The 16,072-nt window shown below is 46.0% G+C and overlaps 1 protein-coding gene across 2 annotated transcripts in view; it reads left to right on the forward strand.

Annotated features, from left to right (window-relative positions):
- Positions 1 to 16,072, forward strand: part of LEMD3 (LEM domain containing 3) — a 61,302-nt gene that overhangs the window by 15,029 nt on the left and 30,201 nt on the right. For both annotated transcript variants that reach the window (XM_040344087.1, XM_040344086.1), the window contains exons 2-5: positions 1,323 to 1,351; positions 6,125 to 6,188; positions 14,375 to 14,442; positions 14,749 to 14,828. In XM_040344087.1, coding sequence (XP_040200021.1) covers positions 1,323 to 1,351; positions 6,125 to 6,188; positions 14,375 to 14,442; positions 14,749 to 14,828 — 241 coding nt within the window. The remainder of the gene's footprint in view (positions 1 to 1,322; positions 1,352 to 6,124; positions 6,189 to 14,374; positions 14,443 to 14,748; positions 14,829 to 16,072) is intronic.

The following is a 16,072-nucleotide window of genomic DNA, read 5'->3' on the forward strand; positions in this document are numbered from 1 at the left end:
GGACTAGTGTGAACCCGGCCAGAGACACAATGAATAACACTTCCTGTGATTATAGTTGCCAATAAAAGTCCCAACTACAATTCTCAGATCAGCAGATCATCTTAATCAAGAGAACCAAAGTTGGCTGATCAGAACTAGGGGTGCAACGGATCAAAAAACTCACAGATCGATCCTCGGATCAGGAGTCACGGATCGGATAATTTTCGGATCAGCAAAAAAAAAAAATCTTGCTACACCCACCGGAGTTTTAGGCCGCGTACACACGATCGGTCAAAACCGATGAAAAAACTACATCTTTGATACCTGTTGTATATAAGGAAAAAAAAAAGTTTTATCTCCTGGGTCTTTTTTTAGCTTTGTGTTCAGTCATTGTCAGAACTGGGGGGGGAAATAACATGCAGTAGTAAATCTTGCTGTAAAAACATGTCCAAACAGCCTCACCTCTTTAATCCACCCCTGTGAATGTGCTCTTTTTTTTTTTTTTTCTCTACTCTCACACCAGCGCTTCACTGCTAGCAGCATTCTCTCTCCAAGTGTGCTTGCCAGAGCCCAGTGCACAGCCCTCCCCGCCTCAGCGCGCTGACTACAGAAATCAGCGCGCTGAGGTGGGGAGGCGTGTCACGCTGGGCTCTGGCAAGCACACTGGGTGGAGCAAGATGGCCGCAGCTCCGGAGCTAGGCCAAAGCCGGGGACTTTTCTAGGCCGAGGCTCCGGAGCGCTCCGCAGATCGCGGGGTGTGCCGATCCGAACGGGGTGACCCGTTCGGATCACGGATCGGTGACGATCCGTTGCACCCCTAATCAGAACTCCCTCCAGCATTTCCACTAATCCCAACTCCCCAACCCCTCACTAAGGTGTAAGAGAATAAAAATAGAGAATACATGGAAAAGAGGGAGGAACAGAAAAAGGAGAGAGAATAAGGGAGAGAACAAATACAGCTAGAGAGGGATGGGAGGGGGGGGGGGACAAGAAATTGGGATAGAGAGATAAAAGGGAAAGAAAGAAGAGCAAAAAGAGGTACTTCCTAAAATGTACCATAAGGGTTTTTTCGGTGCCAACAACCCACACTACAAAAATAATTTTACTGTTGGGGGGGGGGGGGGGGGTCCCTACAACTTGGGAAATTTTATCAAGGGGGTCACAGCACTAGCACGGTTGAGAACCACTGCCATAGGGGATAGTGCTTTCTTTACCTGTTGCTGGTCACTATGGGGTTTTATGTGTTATCCGATGTGTAACCATGTGTTCTGTGCATGTACCAACAATTTTAATCTATACCTTTTTTTTTTTTTTTTTTTTTCTTTTTTTTTTTTTTTTCTTAGTACAAAGTCCTGATGGCTTTCCTGGCTATGTAAGTATTAAACATAATGCAAGCTTTAATTTGGAATATGGAAGGGTTGACAGTGTCTTTGATGTTTGTTGATGAATTTTTACCCTTTTAGAAATGTATAAAAAAAAAAAAAAATCAGCAATATACCCTCGCAGACCACTTTGAGGTACACCTGATCAATTGCTTGGTAACACAAATTGCTAATCAGCCAATCGCTTGGCAGCAACTCGATACATTTAGGCATATAGATGTGGTGAAGATGACTTGCTGAAGTTCAATCTGAGCATATGAAAGGGGATTTAAGTGACTTTGAATGTGGCATGGTGGATTGTGTCAGACGGTCTGGTCTGAGTATTTTCAAAAACTGCTGATCTACTGGGATTTTCACACACAACCATCTCATGGGTTTACAGAGATTGGGCCGAAAGAGAAAATATCCCGTAAGGAGCAGTTGTGGGGAGAAAAATGCCTTGATGTCAGAGGAGAATGGGCAGACTGGTACAAGATAATAGAATTGCAAATAACTAAAATCCACTCATTTACAACCAAGGTATGCAGAATACCTTCTCTGAACGCACATCACATCGAACCTTGAAGCAGATGGGCTTCAGTAGCAGAGGACCACACCGGGTGTCACTCCTGTCAGCTAAGAACAGAAAACTGAGGCTATAGTTTGCACAGGCTCAACGAAATTGGACAAACTTCAGTCATGATCTGCCGGTGTTCCATCAGATTAGGTGACCCGTCAACTTGTAATGGAAGTGACGTTCCATTGGGGGCCATCTTGGTACACCCCGCTCTCAGCCGCAGTGTCTGAAGTCTCCAAGCTGCCTTTTTTTTTTAACCCACGAAGTCTTGCATTTTACACTTGTTTTTACCACTAAACGGCTTATATCGTGAAATACAGTATTTAGAAGTCCGTGACACTGTTTTTGATGTTGAATTTTAAAAGCAACGGTCTTCTGTCAGATTAGCAAACATGTGAGATAAGCAAGCTTGTCGGTGCTTTTAAAATTCACATCAACCAGTGTAATGTATAAATTACTCATTAGGGTGACATAGTTTGGTGTATCTAACATCAAAATGTAAAATTCTAAGTTATCATCCCTGCTACAGCTCCAGAGATATTGACCATGTATGGCTAAGCATTCCCTGCACATGGCAAAGCACATCACTGTAGTCACTGTACTCAGACCAGTCACCGAACAAAATTACAAATGTTTGGCAGGTAATGGTTCACTTGCACTCGCTGGCCACATATTGGGTTCACCTGTTCAATTGCTTAGTAACACAAATTGGTAATCAGCCAATCGCATGACAGCAACTCAATTCATTAAGGCATCGAGACCTGGTAAAGACTTGCTGAGTATCAGAATGGGATAGGGGGTATTTAAGGGACCATGGAATGATCCAAAAAAAGAAAATGTGCAGTGCAAATGTGTATAGCCTTGTTGTCGATTGGGCAGACAGGTGTGAGATGATGGGCAACAGTAGCTCAGATTACCATTCGTTGCAACTAAGGTATGCAGACTACCCTCTGAATGCACAACACATTGAACCTTGAAGCAGATGGACTACAGCAGCAGAAGACCACACCGGGTGCCACTCCTGTCAGCTAACAGGAAACTGAGGCTGCAGTTCGCACAGGCTCGCCAAAATTGGACAATAGAAGATTGGTAAACATTGCCTGGTCTGAGTCTCCCTTTCAGCTGTGGCATTCAGATGTCAGAATTTAGCATTAACAAAAGATAAGCATGGATCCATCCTGCCGTGTATAAACTATTCAGGCTGGTGGTGTAATGGTATGGGGAATATTTTCCTGCACACTTTGGGCCCCTTAGTACCAATTGATAATCTTTTAAACCAGGGCTTGACAAATTTGCTTGGAATCTAGGAGCCAGCTAAAAAAGTTATGAGCCAGTTTTTTTTGCACCCACTTCCGGCCACACAGTCTGCGGGTAGACTGCGGGCAGGACGTCAGCCCCCCCCCCCTTGTGTTCTGGGAAACACACAGCTCCCAGAACACAGCTGGGACCAGTGAGCACGACAATTAAAAGGCACAGTGGCAACAATTGGCACACTGGCGACAATTGATGGGCACAGTGGCTGCATTTGGCATGGCACGGTGGTGACAATTGATGGCACATTGGCTGCGTTTGGCATGGCAGTGACAATTGATGGGCACAGTGGCTGCGTTTGGCATGGCAGTGACAATTGATGGGCACAGTAGCTGCGTTTGGCATGGCACAGTGGTGACGATGGCACAGTGGCTGCGTTTGGCATGGCACAGTGGTGACAATTGATGGCACAGTGGCTACCTTTGATGGCATGGCACAGTGGTGACGATGGGCACAGTGGCTGCGTTTGATGGCATGGCACAGTGGTGACAATTGATGGCACAGTGGCTACGTTTGATGGCATGGCACAGTAGTGACAATTGATGGCACAGTGGTTATGTTTGGCATGGCACAGTAGTGACAATTGATGGGCACAGTGGCTACGTTTGATGGCATGGCACAGTAGTGACAATTGATGGGCACAGTAGCTGCAAAGTGAACAATATCAACATGCCTGTGCTGTGCCCTAACTTTGCTAGTGTGAACCATAAGTTCGTGGTTTTGGGGGGATGCGCGGCGACGCTCTAAGGATACCTCAGCTTTGCTGCCATGGGTGCCAGGTCGATGATTCTAGGCGCAACGGCGACCTGGCGCCCGGAATTTGTTGCATACTGTTTTAAACGCCACAGCCTACTTGAGTATTGTTGCTGACCACGTCCATCCCTTTGACTATAGTGTACCCATCTTCTGATGGCTACTTCCAGCAGGATAATGCACCATGTCACAAAGCTCGAATCATCTCGCCACTGGTTTCTTAAACATTACAATGTGTTCATTGTACTCCAATGGTCACCAGATCTCAATCCAATAGAGCACCTTTGGGTGAGGATGTGCAGCTGACAAATCGACAACAACTGCGTAATGCCAGCATGTAAATATTGACCAAAATCTGAAGAGCTTTTCCAACACTTTGTTGGAATCTTTTTCTTTGCACTTGGCTTGCCTGGTTAGCGCCATTTAACCTTTTCATACTCCGATTGGGAATGAAAGCTGTGGCAGGCATGTTGTCCAAGAACTCCAAATGTGCTTGTACTTCATACCTGCAAGCAGCTTTTTCAGTATCCTCCCAAAAGCTTTTGTCTAAAGTTACAGTCCAAGTGCCAGGCTGTTATTGGGCAGAGCTTCAGCTCTTCTTTCAGTGCAGTTATACAGATTTATTTATTTTTCTTTTTAAAGAAATTGCAGTGAGGCTTGCATGTATCCTCTCCTCCACACTTTTTTTTTTTTAGGATTGCGAGGCAACCTATCATTGTGAAGAGCCAATTGTAATATGTGGGTATAGGACTTGGCGGCACGCTCCATCACTATATGGAAGGATCAGAGTTTTGTCTGAGAACAGCCTGGCATTTGGAAGGAGAACTGTATGCTAAAAGCTGCTGCAAATACCCTGGGTGCCTGCTCTGCATACCAGTCAACAGGTTTCAGTATTTTTGGGGCCCATGCACACTGCAGCATTTGAGCTTTTATTTCAGCTTGAAGAAGCTTGTCTTGGGCTTTTTTTTTTGGGGGGGGGGGATGTTTTTTTTATTTTTTTTCATGTTTTTGGAGCTTCCTTGAGCCTTTTCATGCTTGATTGTGCCTTTTTTTTTCTCCAAGCACTCTGGCATCTCCTTCTCGACAGCTCCTCTCAAAAATGAGTTTGGGTTTATTTTTCTGCCTGTAAGAGCATATGCCTGTAAACTCGGAAATGAAGCCATAGTGTGCATGGACACATTAGCTAACATGGAAAGGAATTTCCAGGCAGAAAAAATAAACACTCAAAAGCCTTTAAGGGACCACTCATTTTGAGCTGCAGTGTATGAGCCCTTAAAAGAATAGTATTTAACATCTCTGTGTAAAAAACGCCAGTAGAGGTTGGTACTGAGATAATAAATATATATTAGGGTTGTCCCGAAACCACTTTTTTAAGACCGAGTACAAGTACCAATACTTTTTTTTTCAAGTACTCGCCAATACCGATCCTCTTTTTTTTTTTTTTTTTTTTTTTTTTTAATCTCATGTGACAGCAGCACATGTGTCATTAGTTTTTTTTTTTTTTTTTTTAACAATTTGTTTTGAATTTTTACATTTTTTTTTTAAATGCTTTTTTTTTTTAACATACCTCTAACATCTCCCCTTTGAGACAGAGACGAAGGACACAGATTCCCCAGTCCCTTTCTCAGCAGCATCAGCTGCGCTGAAAATGAATGGAGTGAAGACAGCGTCTTCTCTTCATTCATAAACTGAAACATTGTAATCACAGTTTACGATGTTTAAGTTATGTGAATGGACCGAGTCAGTGATCACTGACTGTCCATTCGGAGCAGTAAGGAGCCGGATTTACCGGCTCCTACCCCGCTCTCCATCCTGACAATTCCAGGGGGTGGAGGAAGAGCACGGAAGGGGAGAGATACACGGCGTGAATGCATGCCGAAATACACTATATAGAGGTGATTGGTGCCTGTAACTTCCCCATGCACTGATCACCTCTGACAGTAAAAGTATCGGGTGAAGCATCGGGAGCATTGGCCCGAGTACAAGTACTCGGGCAAATGCTTGGTATCGGTACCGATACTAATATCGGTATCGGGACAACCCTATATATTATAACAATTTTATAGTATGTGTCAACAGATTTTTTTTTTCCACCCACTGTTTTTATCTTATTTTATAAAACATTTATTTTTATTTTTTGTAGACACAGAAAAATCTGCTGATGAACACTCTTCATAAACTTCATGACAAATTGGCAAAGACAGCAGGTAATGCATACAAGTTTACATTCTAGGTGTTTCAGTGGGTCCCACAAAAGTAAGAGCACATTCCTTTTTCTGAAAAGGAAATTCTTTTGATCTGTTTGGAGATCATGTACATTTGTAGACGTATAGTTGAACATGCATATTGTGGAATAGTGACCTAAAAAGGTTGGACGACTGTATGTTTTGGAGTGACGGCTCAAACTAATGAATCAAGAAGGTTGGCATGACAGCCAGGCATCCAGTATTTGCATATTTACGCAGTGATGTCCATACTTGAAGTATTGCTTTGTCCACTATTTTCTCTTAAGGTGACTGTTTTTTAGTGTCTGCAATTTACAAGTGTGAATTGCAACCTTTCACTGTAGTTGGGGGGGGGGGGGGGCGGGGGGACACATTTAGCAAAAGTAGACAGATTTGTCAAAACCCTTATAAAATCAGGGGAAAACGTACACCACTTTGACAACGTTTAATTGGGCAGATTTAAAATCTTACATTGGTTAATTTTTACTACATGCAGATGGCTATAACATATGCAAGTGGTTTTTAGAGGCTCATTAGGTGGCATTAACCTGAATACCAGGGAGAGTAGATTACACACACTAAAGACTTGCTCAGAGCAGAAACGCACATCTTTTTCAGATTATAATATTTCATGAAACAAAAAACAGAACTTCAGGTTTACCAGTACTGCATGCTGCTCTTGGGATTGTGCAGTTTGAAAAGGTGGGATTACACAGAAGCATGTTATAGTTGGTTTTGCCTAAGGAGGCCAAGAACACATGGCTCCATTACTGTAGGAGACAGTGATGTTGACCCCCTCTCCCTGACCATTGGTATACAGTGACAGAAAGATAACCGTAAAAATACAGCTTTTGGTATGAACAAATATTTAGTTGAGGTATGTATGTGTGGGATGGATATAGAGATAGAGATATATACTTTAAATGGAACAGAATTTCCATATTTAATTCAAACCGTGCTTGTGCTGTATAATTTTGTCCCTATATCATATAAAATAAAATAAAATACCTGGCTGATCCTGCCTGGTTTTGACAATTTATCTTGTCTGCTGATCAGTGGTCAGTTTATGTCATCCACAGCTCTCCTGTCGTCCTTTTCCCCCACCCTCCCTGCCTGTTGGCTCCTGACAATGCTCACCCCTCCCTTCTTGTTGCTATTATAACTTTATCCTAATCATACCATACCCGTCTGTTAACATTGTGTCTGTACTTTTTTTTTTTTTTTTTTTAATTATGCCAATTTTCTACCTCGTTTCATAGCGCAGCTCTGCGCTCAAGTGCCCGCTCGCCCTCCTCGCGGCTGACAGCAGGTGTTCTTGGCCCCTCCTGCTGTAGTTGTCAGCCCGAAAGAGGCAGCCGGTCACTTGAGTGCTAAACAGCGATATGAAATTGGTGTGTAATAATATTATATATATATTTTTTTTTATAAAGCAGAGACATTGGGACACAATGTTATCTAACAGAGGGGATGGTATGATTTAGGATAGAATGGCTTTACAACCACGTTGGGCAGTTGTCAAGAATTGGGATGGCACACACACCAGAGTCAAATTGCTGCCCAATAGGATCAGTTCTACCTCAGAGTTGTGATAAATCTTTCATTTATTTGGAATGAAAATGATTGCAACATGTCTAAGGATTTCAAAATTCAGTTAAATTACTTTTTGGTTTCAATTTTTAAGTTTTGACAGGTTTAACAACAAATTTGAAATTGCCAAGCATCATTGACTGTACACAGTCTTCTAGACTCTAGTGAGTGTTCCATAACGAGGTAAAATAAAAAAACAATCCCAGAGTTGTATTTGGATTATCGCAATAGAGCATCATCAAGGCATTGGTTGTCCCATATGGGAGACCTGTTAACGCTGTGTTCAAACTAACCAGTACAAAACGGAGTTCCCAAAAGTATATAACCTAAAGCAACTGTTAGTTGGCCATGGATATTCCTTGGAAATGGAGTCTAAGGCAAGAAGGCAGAAAAGGTACCAATCCCAACAGACTACAGCACTAGGCTAGCTGGTAGTGCGTGTTCAAGTTCCTTTAATTGTGCTACTACCTATGGAGAAGTACATTGCATAATCTGTGGTGTAAAAACAGTTCTTCAGCAAGCCTTGATCGATTTACAAAACATAGGGGCATGCAGCCTTCTGTGTACAGATTATATTATATATATATATTTATTATAAAGATGGTGTTTTCATATAGGAAAGGCAGATGACTCGTCCTGGATTTAACATTAAATTTTCTTGTGGCCCTACTAAATTATATTCAGTATTGGCTTCCCTCAAGTCTTTTTGCTAAAGCTTGCTGTATATGTAAATTAAAAGCTTGCTTTCTCTTCCGTTCATGGATGGACACAGCAGCCTTTGACCTTAGGGTTATATCCGCTTCCTTCAGGAGAGTTTAGGCAGAAACAAAGCACTTTAAGTGTTAACACTTTCCTCAGTGCAGCTCCTCCCAGGGGGCGTGGTTCCCCAGGTATAACCCACACCCTGCTCTAGCAGCTCCAGTTTTTTTCTGCCCAACGACAGAGGAATGCACTCTGGAGTCCTGTACTCTGGAGATTTTTTTTTTTTTTGCGATTTTCTCGCTTTTTATTTTGTTCCTGCATTTTTTAATCCTGTGATTCTTCTATCAACAGCCGACTGGGTGACAGGCTGGGTCTTGACTCTTGTAGTCCCCCCATGTTCGGCCATCGAGCGTGTGCCGGCCCTCAGCTCTGGGTCGTCCACGACAAGCCCCATTGCTCCAGGGGCGGCCGGGGAACTACATGTTCCAGGACACACATGACCGGTCTCTATGGCTGTCACAGTGTGTCTGGCCGACAGCCATGCCGTTAGTGGATGTTGGTTCTGTCTGGGATACCTCCAGCCGGTGGTCGCAGGACAGGTAAGTAGTGGCCCCTTGCTCAGGTAAGGTGGTATGGCTGGTGTTTTCCCTGGGGAGGTCGACAGTCCGCCCTGCTTTCCTCTCTCCCCTTCCTCTACCTCCTTCCTCTGACTGGGTAGTGGCTGTGAAGGGGGGCCTCCTGGGTTTTCTTACCGCCGGGGCCCGTGTGTTGTTGGGGGACTGTGTTGTTACTCTGGGGGGTGCTACTGTGTGCTGCTGTTTTGTATGAGGTGATTTTTACCTCAGACGGTGGCCATCTTGGAAATCTCTTGGCCTCTTGTGACAGTTTTAGTGCTGTGAAACGCTGTGATTCTTCCCTGAGGTGACCGACACAGCACAGCCAGCACATCAGAGCACACTTCAGGTTTTCAGCTCTCTCTGCGGCTGGGTGGGGTGGCGAGTCCCTGGGAGGTCTCTGCTTCTATTTTTGCAGCCAGGAGGTGACCGGTGGGTTGTTCTGTCTTGCAGTACACAGCGGTGGGGCAATATTGAACCTGGTGTTTCTGCCGCAGCAATGCCTGAGTTATACTTTAATCCCCCTGCTCCTGCCGCATCTGTTGAGGCAATGTCGGCTGTACTTGAGGCGTTTCTCGCCAGGTTAGAAACAGCTAGTGCCCAGTAGGGGGGGTACTAAGCGCCCCCTCCCTGAGCCTGCTTCTGGGGATGTCTCTGACACAGGCTCATTGCCTGCTGTCTGGTTCTGTAATGTCAGATGATGCAGGCTTAACCCACACGGACTGTGAGGATGACTCTGCCTCAGGGTCAGTAAATGATAGAATTTGTTGGAGCTCTTATTCTGCGGTGCGTGATACTCATAAACTTGAGGATTTGGCGGGAGCACCAGTTGTGCCGGTCCCTTTTGGGTTCCGCAAGCCACCCAGCACCGCAAAAAAGTATTTCCCTGGGCTCCTTATTTGGAGCATTTGCTATGTAAGGAATGGGACACGCCACAAAAAGTTTTTGCTGTTCCTAAAAAAACTTTGCGGTCCGTTATCCCTTTGAGGAGGACTTTAAAAAAAATAAAAATAAAGTGGGTCTCTCCTCCGTCAGCGGACCCTCCTGTGTTAATGCAGGCTTTAGTTCATGTACACCAGCCTGAGGAGAAATATGTATTGCAAGCTTACATCTCCCTTCATGAGTAGAAACCTTTCCTGAGAGAAACATACAGGTGAAACTTGAAAAACTGAGTAAAGCCACCACATTGTCTGTGGAAGGGGCTCCCGCTTTTACGGACCCCACTGATAGAGCGGGCCACAGCCTCCACTCTCCTATGTTCACAGTTGTGGGTTTGGCTGTGAGACCGGTTGTGGCCGGGTCTCTGGTGTCGCAGACACTGACTGAACGGGCAAAGTTGTTGCTACAGAAGCTGGAGGAGCAGGATGCTTCTGAGGCCTGCAAGGACCTGGCTGAACAATTGGTTCAGGGTCTAACATTTGTCTGCGAGTCGGCCCTGGATACGCTTCCCTTGCTTTCCAGAGCCTCCGCCTATGCGGTGGTACTACGCCGCCTTGTGTGGCTGAAATGCTGGTCTGCGGACCGATCCTCCAAGAAGGCCTTGGTGGATTTGCCCTTTAAGGGTGAACGGCTTTTTGGGGCGTCCCTGGATGACGACATTAAGGATGCCAAAGGTGGTAAGAGCACACTGCTCCCACAGTCTGGGAAGGGCAAGGAGCCTCGCCGTAAGCAAGGGCCCTCTTTTACTACCCCAAAGCGTTTTTTCGTGCAGGAAAAAGTTTGCAAGGTGCTAAGGCGCCCACTGCAGGGCAGAAGCGCCCCTGGTTCTGCAAGCCTGCGGACAAACCTGCTTCCGCATGAAGGTCTGCCCCCGCCCGGGTCTCGGGTGGGGGGGCGGCTTTGCGAATTCGCGGCTCGGTGGAGGTCTCTCCTCTCCAACCTTTGGGTTTGCGAAGTAGTTTCCTCGGGGTACAAGATAGTTTCGCTCTTGTCCACCAAACTGATTTTTTCCTTCCAACCTCCAGTTTCCTCCGGTTAGCCGGCAGGCTCTGTCAGGGGCTGTCCAGGATTTTCTGGTCAGGGGAGTGATTTGTGCCAGTTCCCTCGATGGAACGGTTTCAGGGGTTTTACGCCAATCTGTTTGTAGCCCCCAAAAAGGAGGGGTCCGTCCAATCCTGAACCTCAAGGCCCTCGATTGCTTTGTCAAAGTGCAAAAATTCAGGATGGAGTCGATTCGCTCGGTAATAGCAGCGCTCCATCAGGGGGACTTCATGGCATCCTTGGATATCTTGGACGCGATCGGGGAGGACCACTTTCAATTTGTGGCCCTCCCGTTCGGCCTGGCCTAGGCACCATGGGTTTTCACCACGGTGCTCGCCCCGATACTGGCCCTGCTGAGACAGCGAGGGATCGCTATCGTGGGAAATCTGGATGACCTTCTCCTGAGAGCTTCCTCAGGCTCAGAATTAGAAGAGGACGTGTCTATCACGTGTCACTCTCCAAGAGTTCGGCTGGCTTCTGAATATCCAGAAGTCAGTGTTGGTTCCGTCTCTGCGTCTGGAATACCTAGAGCTAGTCCTGGATTCCGTCGAGGTGGGAGTTTTTCTCCCAACGGAGAAACTTCAGACTCTGCAATCTGCAGTGCAGCAGTTGTTGACCCAGAAGTGGTCGTCTCTTCGATTCTGCATGAGGGTTCTGGGTCTGATGGTGGCCTCTTTCGAGGCAGTTCCTTATGCCCAATTCCACACCAGGGAACTACAGAAGGAGATTCTGTCTAGTTGAGACAGGCTCCCGTCTTCTCTGGATTCCCAGATTCAGTTGAGTCAACTGGTCAAGTCTTCCCTGGTGTGGTGGCTGACGTTTCCGGTGCTTTGGGCCGGGAAGTCATTTCTGCCATGTCACTGGACCGTGGTCGCAACGGATGCCAGCCTCTCCGGCTGGGGGGGGGGGTGTTTGGGGCACCCAGTCAGCCTAGGGGCGCTGGACTTAGGAGGAGTCTCGCCTGCCGATCAATGTTCTGGAGCTCTGAGCACTCAAGCTGTGCCTTGCCGGGTAGTCCCTGGAGCTGCAGGGCCGACCGGTCAGGATCCAGTCCGACAACGCCACGGCCGTGGCGTACGTCAATCATCAGGGAGGCACACGAAGCTCGGCTGCAGCACTGGAAGTAGCGCACACCCTTCGGTGGGCCGAAAGGTCCGTTCCGGCTCTATCGGCCGTGTACATTCCGGGTGTTCAGAATTGGCAAGCCGACTACTTAAGTCGCCAATCAGTGGATCCAGGAGAATGGTCACTTCATCCGAAAGTGTTTCGGGGTCTGTGCCAAAAGTGGGGCACTCCAGACGTGGACCTTCTAGCGTCCTGTCTCAACCGGAAGGTGCCACGGTTCGTGGCCAGGTCGAATGACTCGTGGGCGGACGCGTAAGACGTGTAGAGTGGAAGCCGAAGGGATTCCAACAATCCTGATCGACCCAGACTGGCCGCGCCGCTCCTGGTACGCGGACCTGGTGTGTCTGGTGGCAGACGCCCCCTGGCGTCTACCTCTGAGAACAGATGTTCTGTCGCAGGGTCTGATCTTCCACCCTGCTTTACAGTCGCTGGCTTTAACGGCGTGGCTGTTGAGAGCCAGGTACTGATGGACCGAGGCCTGTTGGGCTCGGTGGTCTCTACCATGCTGCGTGCACGGAAGTCTACCTCACGTAGGATTTACCATCGTACGTGGAAGGCCTACATCTCTGTGTGAGGAGATGAAGTGGCACCCTCGTTCATACGTGGTGTCTAGGATTCTGCTGTTTTTTACAGCGGGGAGTGGATCAGGCTCTCGCCTTGAGTATGGTTAAGAGTCAGATTTCGGCTCTGGCCGTTTACTTTCAGCGACCCTTGGCAGTGCACTCCTTGGTGCGTACGTTTGTACAGGGGGTCCGACATGTGGCTTCTCCGGTGCGCCATCCACTACCCCCTTGGGACTTGAATTTAGTCCTTTCGGTGCTTCAGGATGCTCCCTTTGGGGACATCCGAAAGATCCCTTTGTTGACTCTGTCACAAAAGGTGGTTTTTCTGGTAGCGATTACCTCGATCAGACGAGTATCTGAACTGGCGGCGTTGTCTTGCAAGGCTCCCTATTTGGTCATCCATAAGGATAAGGTGGTGCTGCGACCGCAGCCATCTTTTCTCCCAAAAGTGGTTTCGGCTTTCCACATTAATGAGGACATTGTTCTTCCATCCTTATGTCCTCAGCCGAAAAAACGGAAAGAGGCCACTTTACTTTCCCTGGATGTGGTTCGGGCCCTACGAGTGTACTTCTCTGCTACGGCTCCGTTCCGGAAGTCGGACTCACTGTTCGTGTCGGTGGCTGGTCCCAGAATAGGTCTGGCAGTCTTGTCGGCCACCATTTCTAGGTTGTGCTTCAGGCCTGTGCCCTAAAGGGGCGGGCGCCTCCCTTTCGGGTTACGGCGCATTCGACCAGGGCGATCGGTGCCTCTTGGGCTTTCCGGTATCAAGCCTCTGTGTTACAGGTGTGTAAGGCAGCGACCTGGTCGTCAGTCCACACTTTTTCAGAGTTTTACAAGGTGGATGTGAGTGCATTTTCTGATGCCTCCTTCGGCCGCAGGTGTTACAGGCGGCAGTTTAAAGTTGGAGTTCCTCCGTTGAGTAACTCCGGTTTTGTTTGGGGTGAAGCTTGGTTTGCTGTGTTGTTTTTCCCACCCCTCAAATTTTTTTACACTGCTTGGGGATGTCAAAGGCTGCTGTGTCCGTCCATAAACGGAAGAGAAAATAGGATTTTTGTACTCACCGTAAAATCCATTTCTCTGAGTTCATGGACGGACACAGCACCCACCCCTCCTTTTTGTTTGTACTGCTTGTTACGAACTGGAGCTGCTAGAGTAGGGTGTGGGTTATACCCGGGGAACCACGCCCCCTGGGAGGAGCTGCACTGAGGAAAGTGTTAACACTTAAAGTGCTTTGTTTCTGCCTAAACTCTCCTGAAGGAAGCGGATATAACCCTAAGGTCAAAGGCTGCTGTGTCCATCCATGAACTCAGAGAAATGGATTTTACGGTGAGTACAAAAATCCTATTTTTTTTTTTTTGGATAGATGCTAGATTCAGGAGGGTGTTTGTTTTTTTTTGTTTTTTTTTTGGTATCCCATTGGGGAAGTCCAAGGAAATCGAAAGTGAGGTAAATCTGGTCTTGAACAGTTATCGGAGCAATTTGGCCCCATTTAGAATGTTTTTCTCTTCTACTTTAGTTCCAGTGAAAACTCAGGATATTTACAGTTTAATGTTGCTGGTATTCATGATTTTTGTTTTTGGTTTCATCAATCTTACAGGAGATTATATCTGTGGTGATGCAGAATTTGGTCGTATTTCCGTCCAGGAGGCAGCTGAATATTTACAGGTTGGTACTGTCCTAGTTCTCTGTTGCTACTGGCTGTTGACCAATAAAAGATCTGTAATGCTTTTCTTTGAAAAATTTAGTCTTAAAGGTATCCGTTTTGAAATTTTAAAATCTTGGCCTTGTAAAGCATACAAGAGTAGTCTGCTTATTTAAGACTTGTAAGGCATTTCTGTAGTGAACCAATTTGCTGGTCCGAGGAACTTCCTTTATCGCCTAGATTTGCTTTACGTGTGTGATATTCTATCAACGTATGTGCTTGCTGTTTCCTTTTGGAATGTCATTTCTAATGCAATTTAAATTGAACAGGGTCTAGGTCAAGAATATATCGGTGAGTTTAACAACTCTTTGAGCTGGATTTTACAGTCTGGGAAAGATGTTGGAATAAAGTAAGTATAATTTATTAAGCTACATGCATAGTGTTACAAGCTTTCATGTTTATTGCAGGATACAAATTCAGACGGTTTCCTGCAGGAGGCTTAGGACATGAGAAAACAAATTGTGGACCAGCCCAGTCTGACCCCTCCTTCTCCCAGCATGCCTCAGGGTTTTTTCCTAGTGTTCTGGGAGTATGGACACCTTTCTTGTATACCACAGGACACAAATGACTCACATATCTGTCTACTTGGGTTATGCTGCCACCTTCAGGTGAATAGGTGGTGGCCAGAAGAAGGCAGGTATCCCTTCCCTGGCATAACCCCTTTCAGCTCAGTTAAGCCTCGGCTTTTAGATTACTTTGAGGTTGTCCCTCTCTGAGGCGTTCCTTCAGTTCCCCTAAGTCTTGGTAGTTCTTAACACCCTGATATAGTCTAAGAGGTGGGCTTCAATTGGATCGGCCACCAAGGCCAAAAGAGTACTGTACCTACAGTGATCCCCTGTATTTTGTTAGAGGTGAAGATGCAAGCGCATTGGATTAAATGCCTGGGAACCATTCATAGAAAAGTCCATTGTATACATGGGCATAACTTTGCAGAAATGGCTGTTGCTAGGCAGTCTTCCTAATCTGCCATTTCCTTCTCTGAGGAGCTCCTCGTCTCATCCTCTCATTGCCTCCTGGTAAATGGGGTGCACTCACATATATATGTGTGTGTGTGTGTGTGTGTGTGTGTATATATATATATATATATATATATATATATATATATATATATATATATATATATATATATATATATATATATATATATATATATATATATATATATATATGGATTTGTCGAGCCCTGATTTAAGGGACAGATCTCTGCTTTGACCATGCTATTTCAGAGACCCCTTGCATCTCACTCTTGCAGAGATTGTTCTACCTTGTCTTTTGCGCCCTTTTTGTCTCTTTTTGGAACCTTTTAATTTTGTCTTGTCTGCTTTGCATGGACACCATATCTGTATTTACCCATATTTCCAGCAGCATTTTCTTTGCTCTGAGCCCATTGCAATTACATATTTGGCTCTGCTATTCAGGATTTATTTTACAGCTTGGGTGTTCAGGGTGCTGGTTGCTGTGCTCCTAGATTAGAACATCTCCATTGCTGGTTATCCAGACATTCCCCTCCTGAGGGAACAGTAATGACAGATTAACAATGTAGCCCTGACTGATGGCTTTGGTCCAGATTCAGCTGGGTTCTGAATTTTTCAG

Source organism: Rana temporaria, chromosome 3 (genome assembly GCF_905171775.1).
Source record: "Rana temporaria chromosome 3, aRanTem1.1, whole genome shotgun sequence".
NCBI lineage: Eukaryota > Metazoa > Chordata > Amphibia > Anura > Ranidae > Rana > Rana temporaria.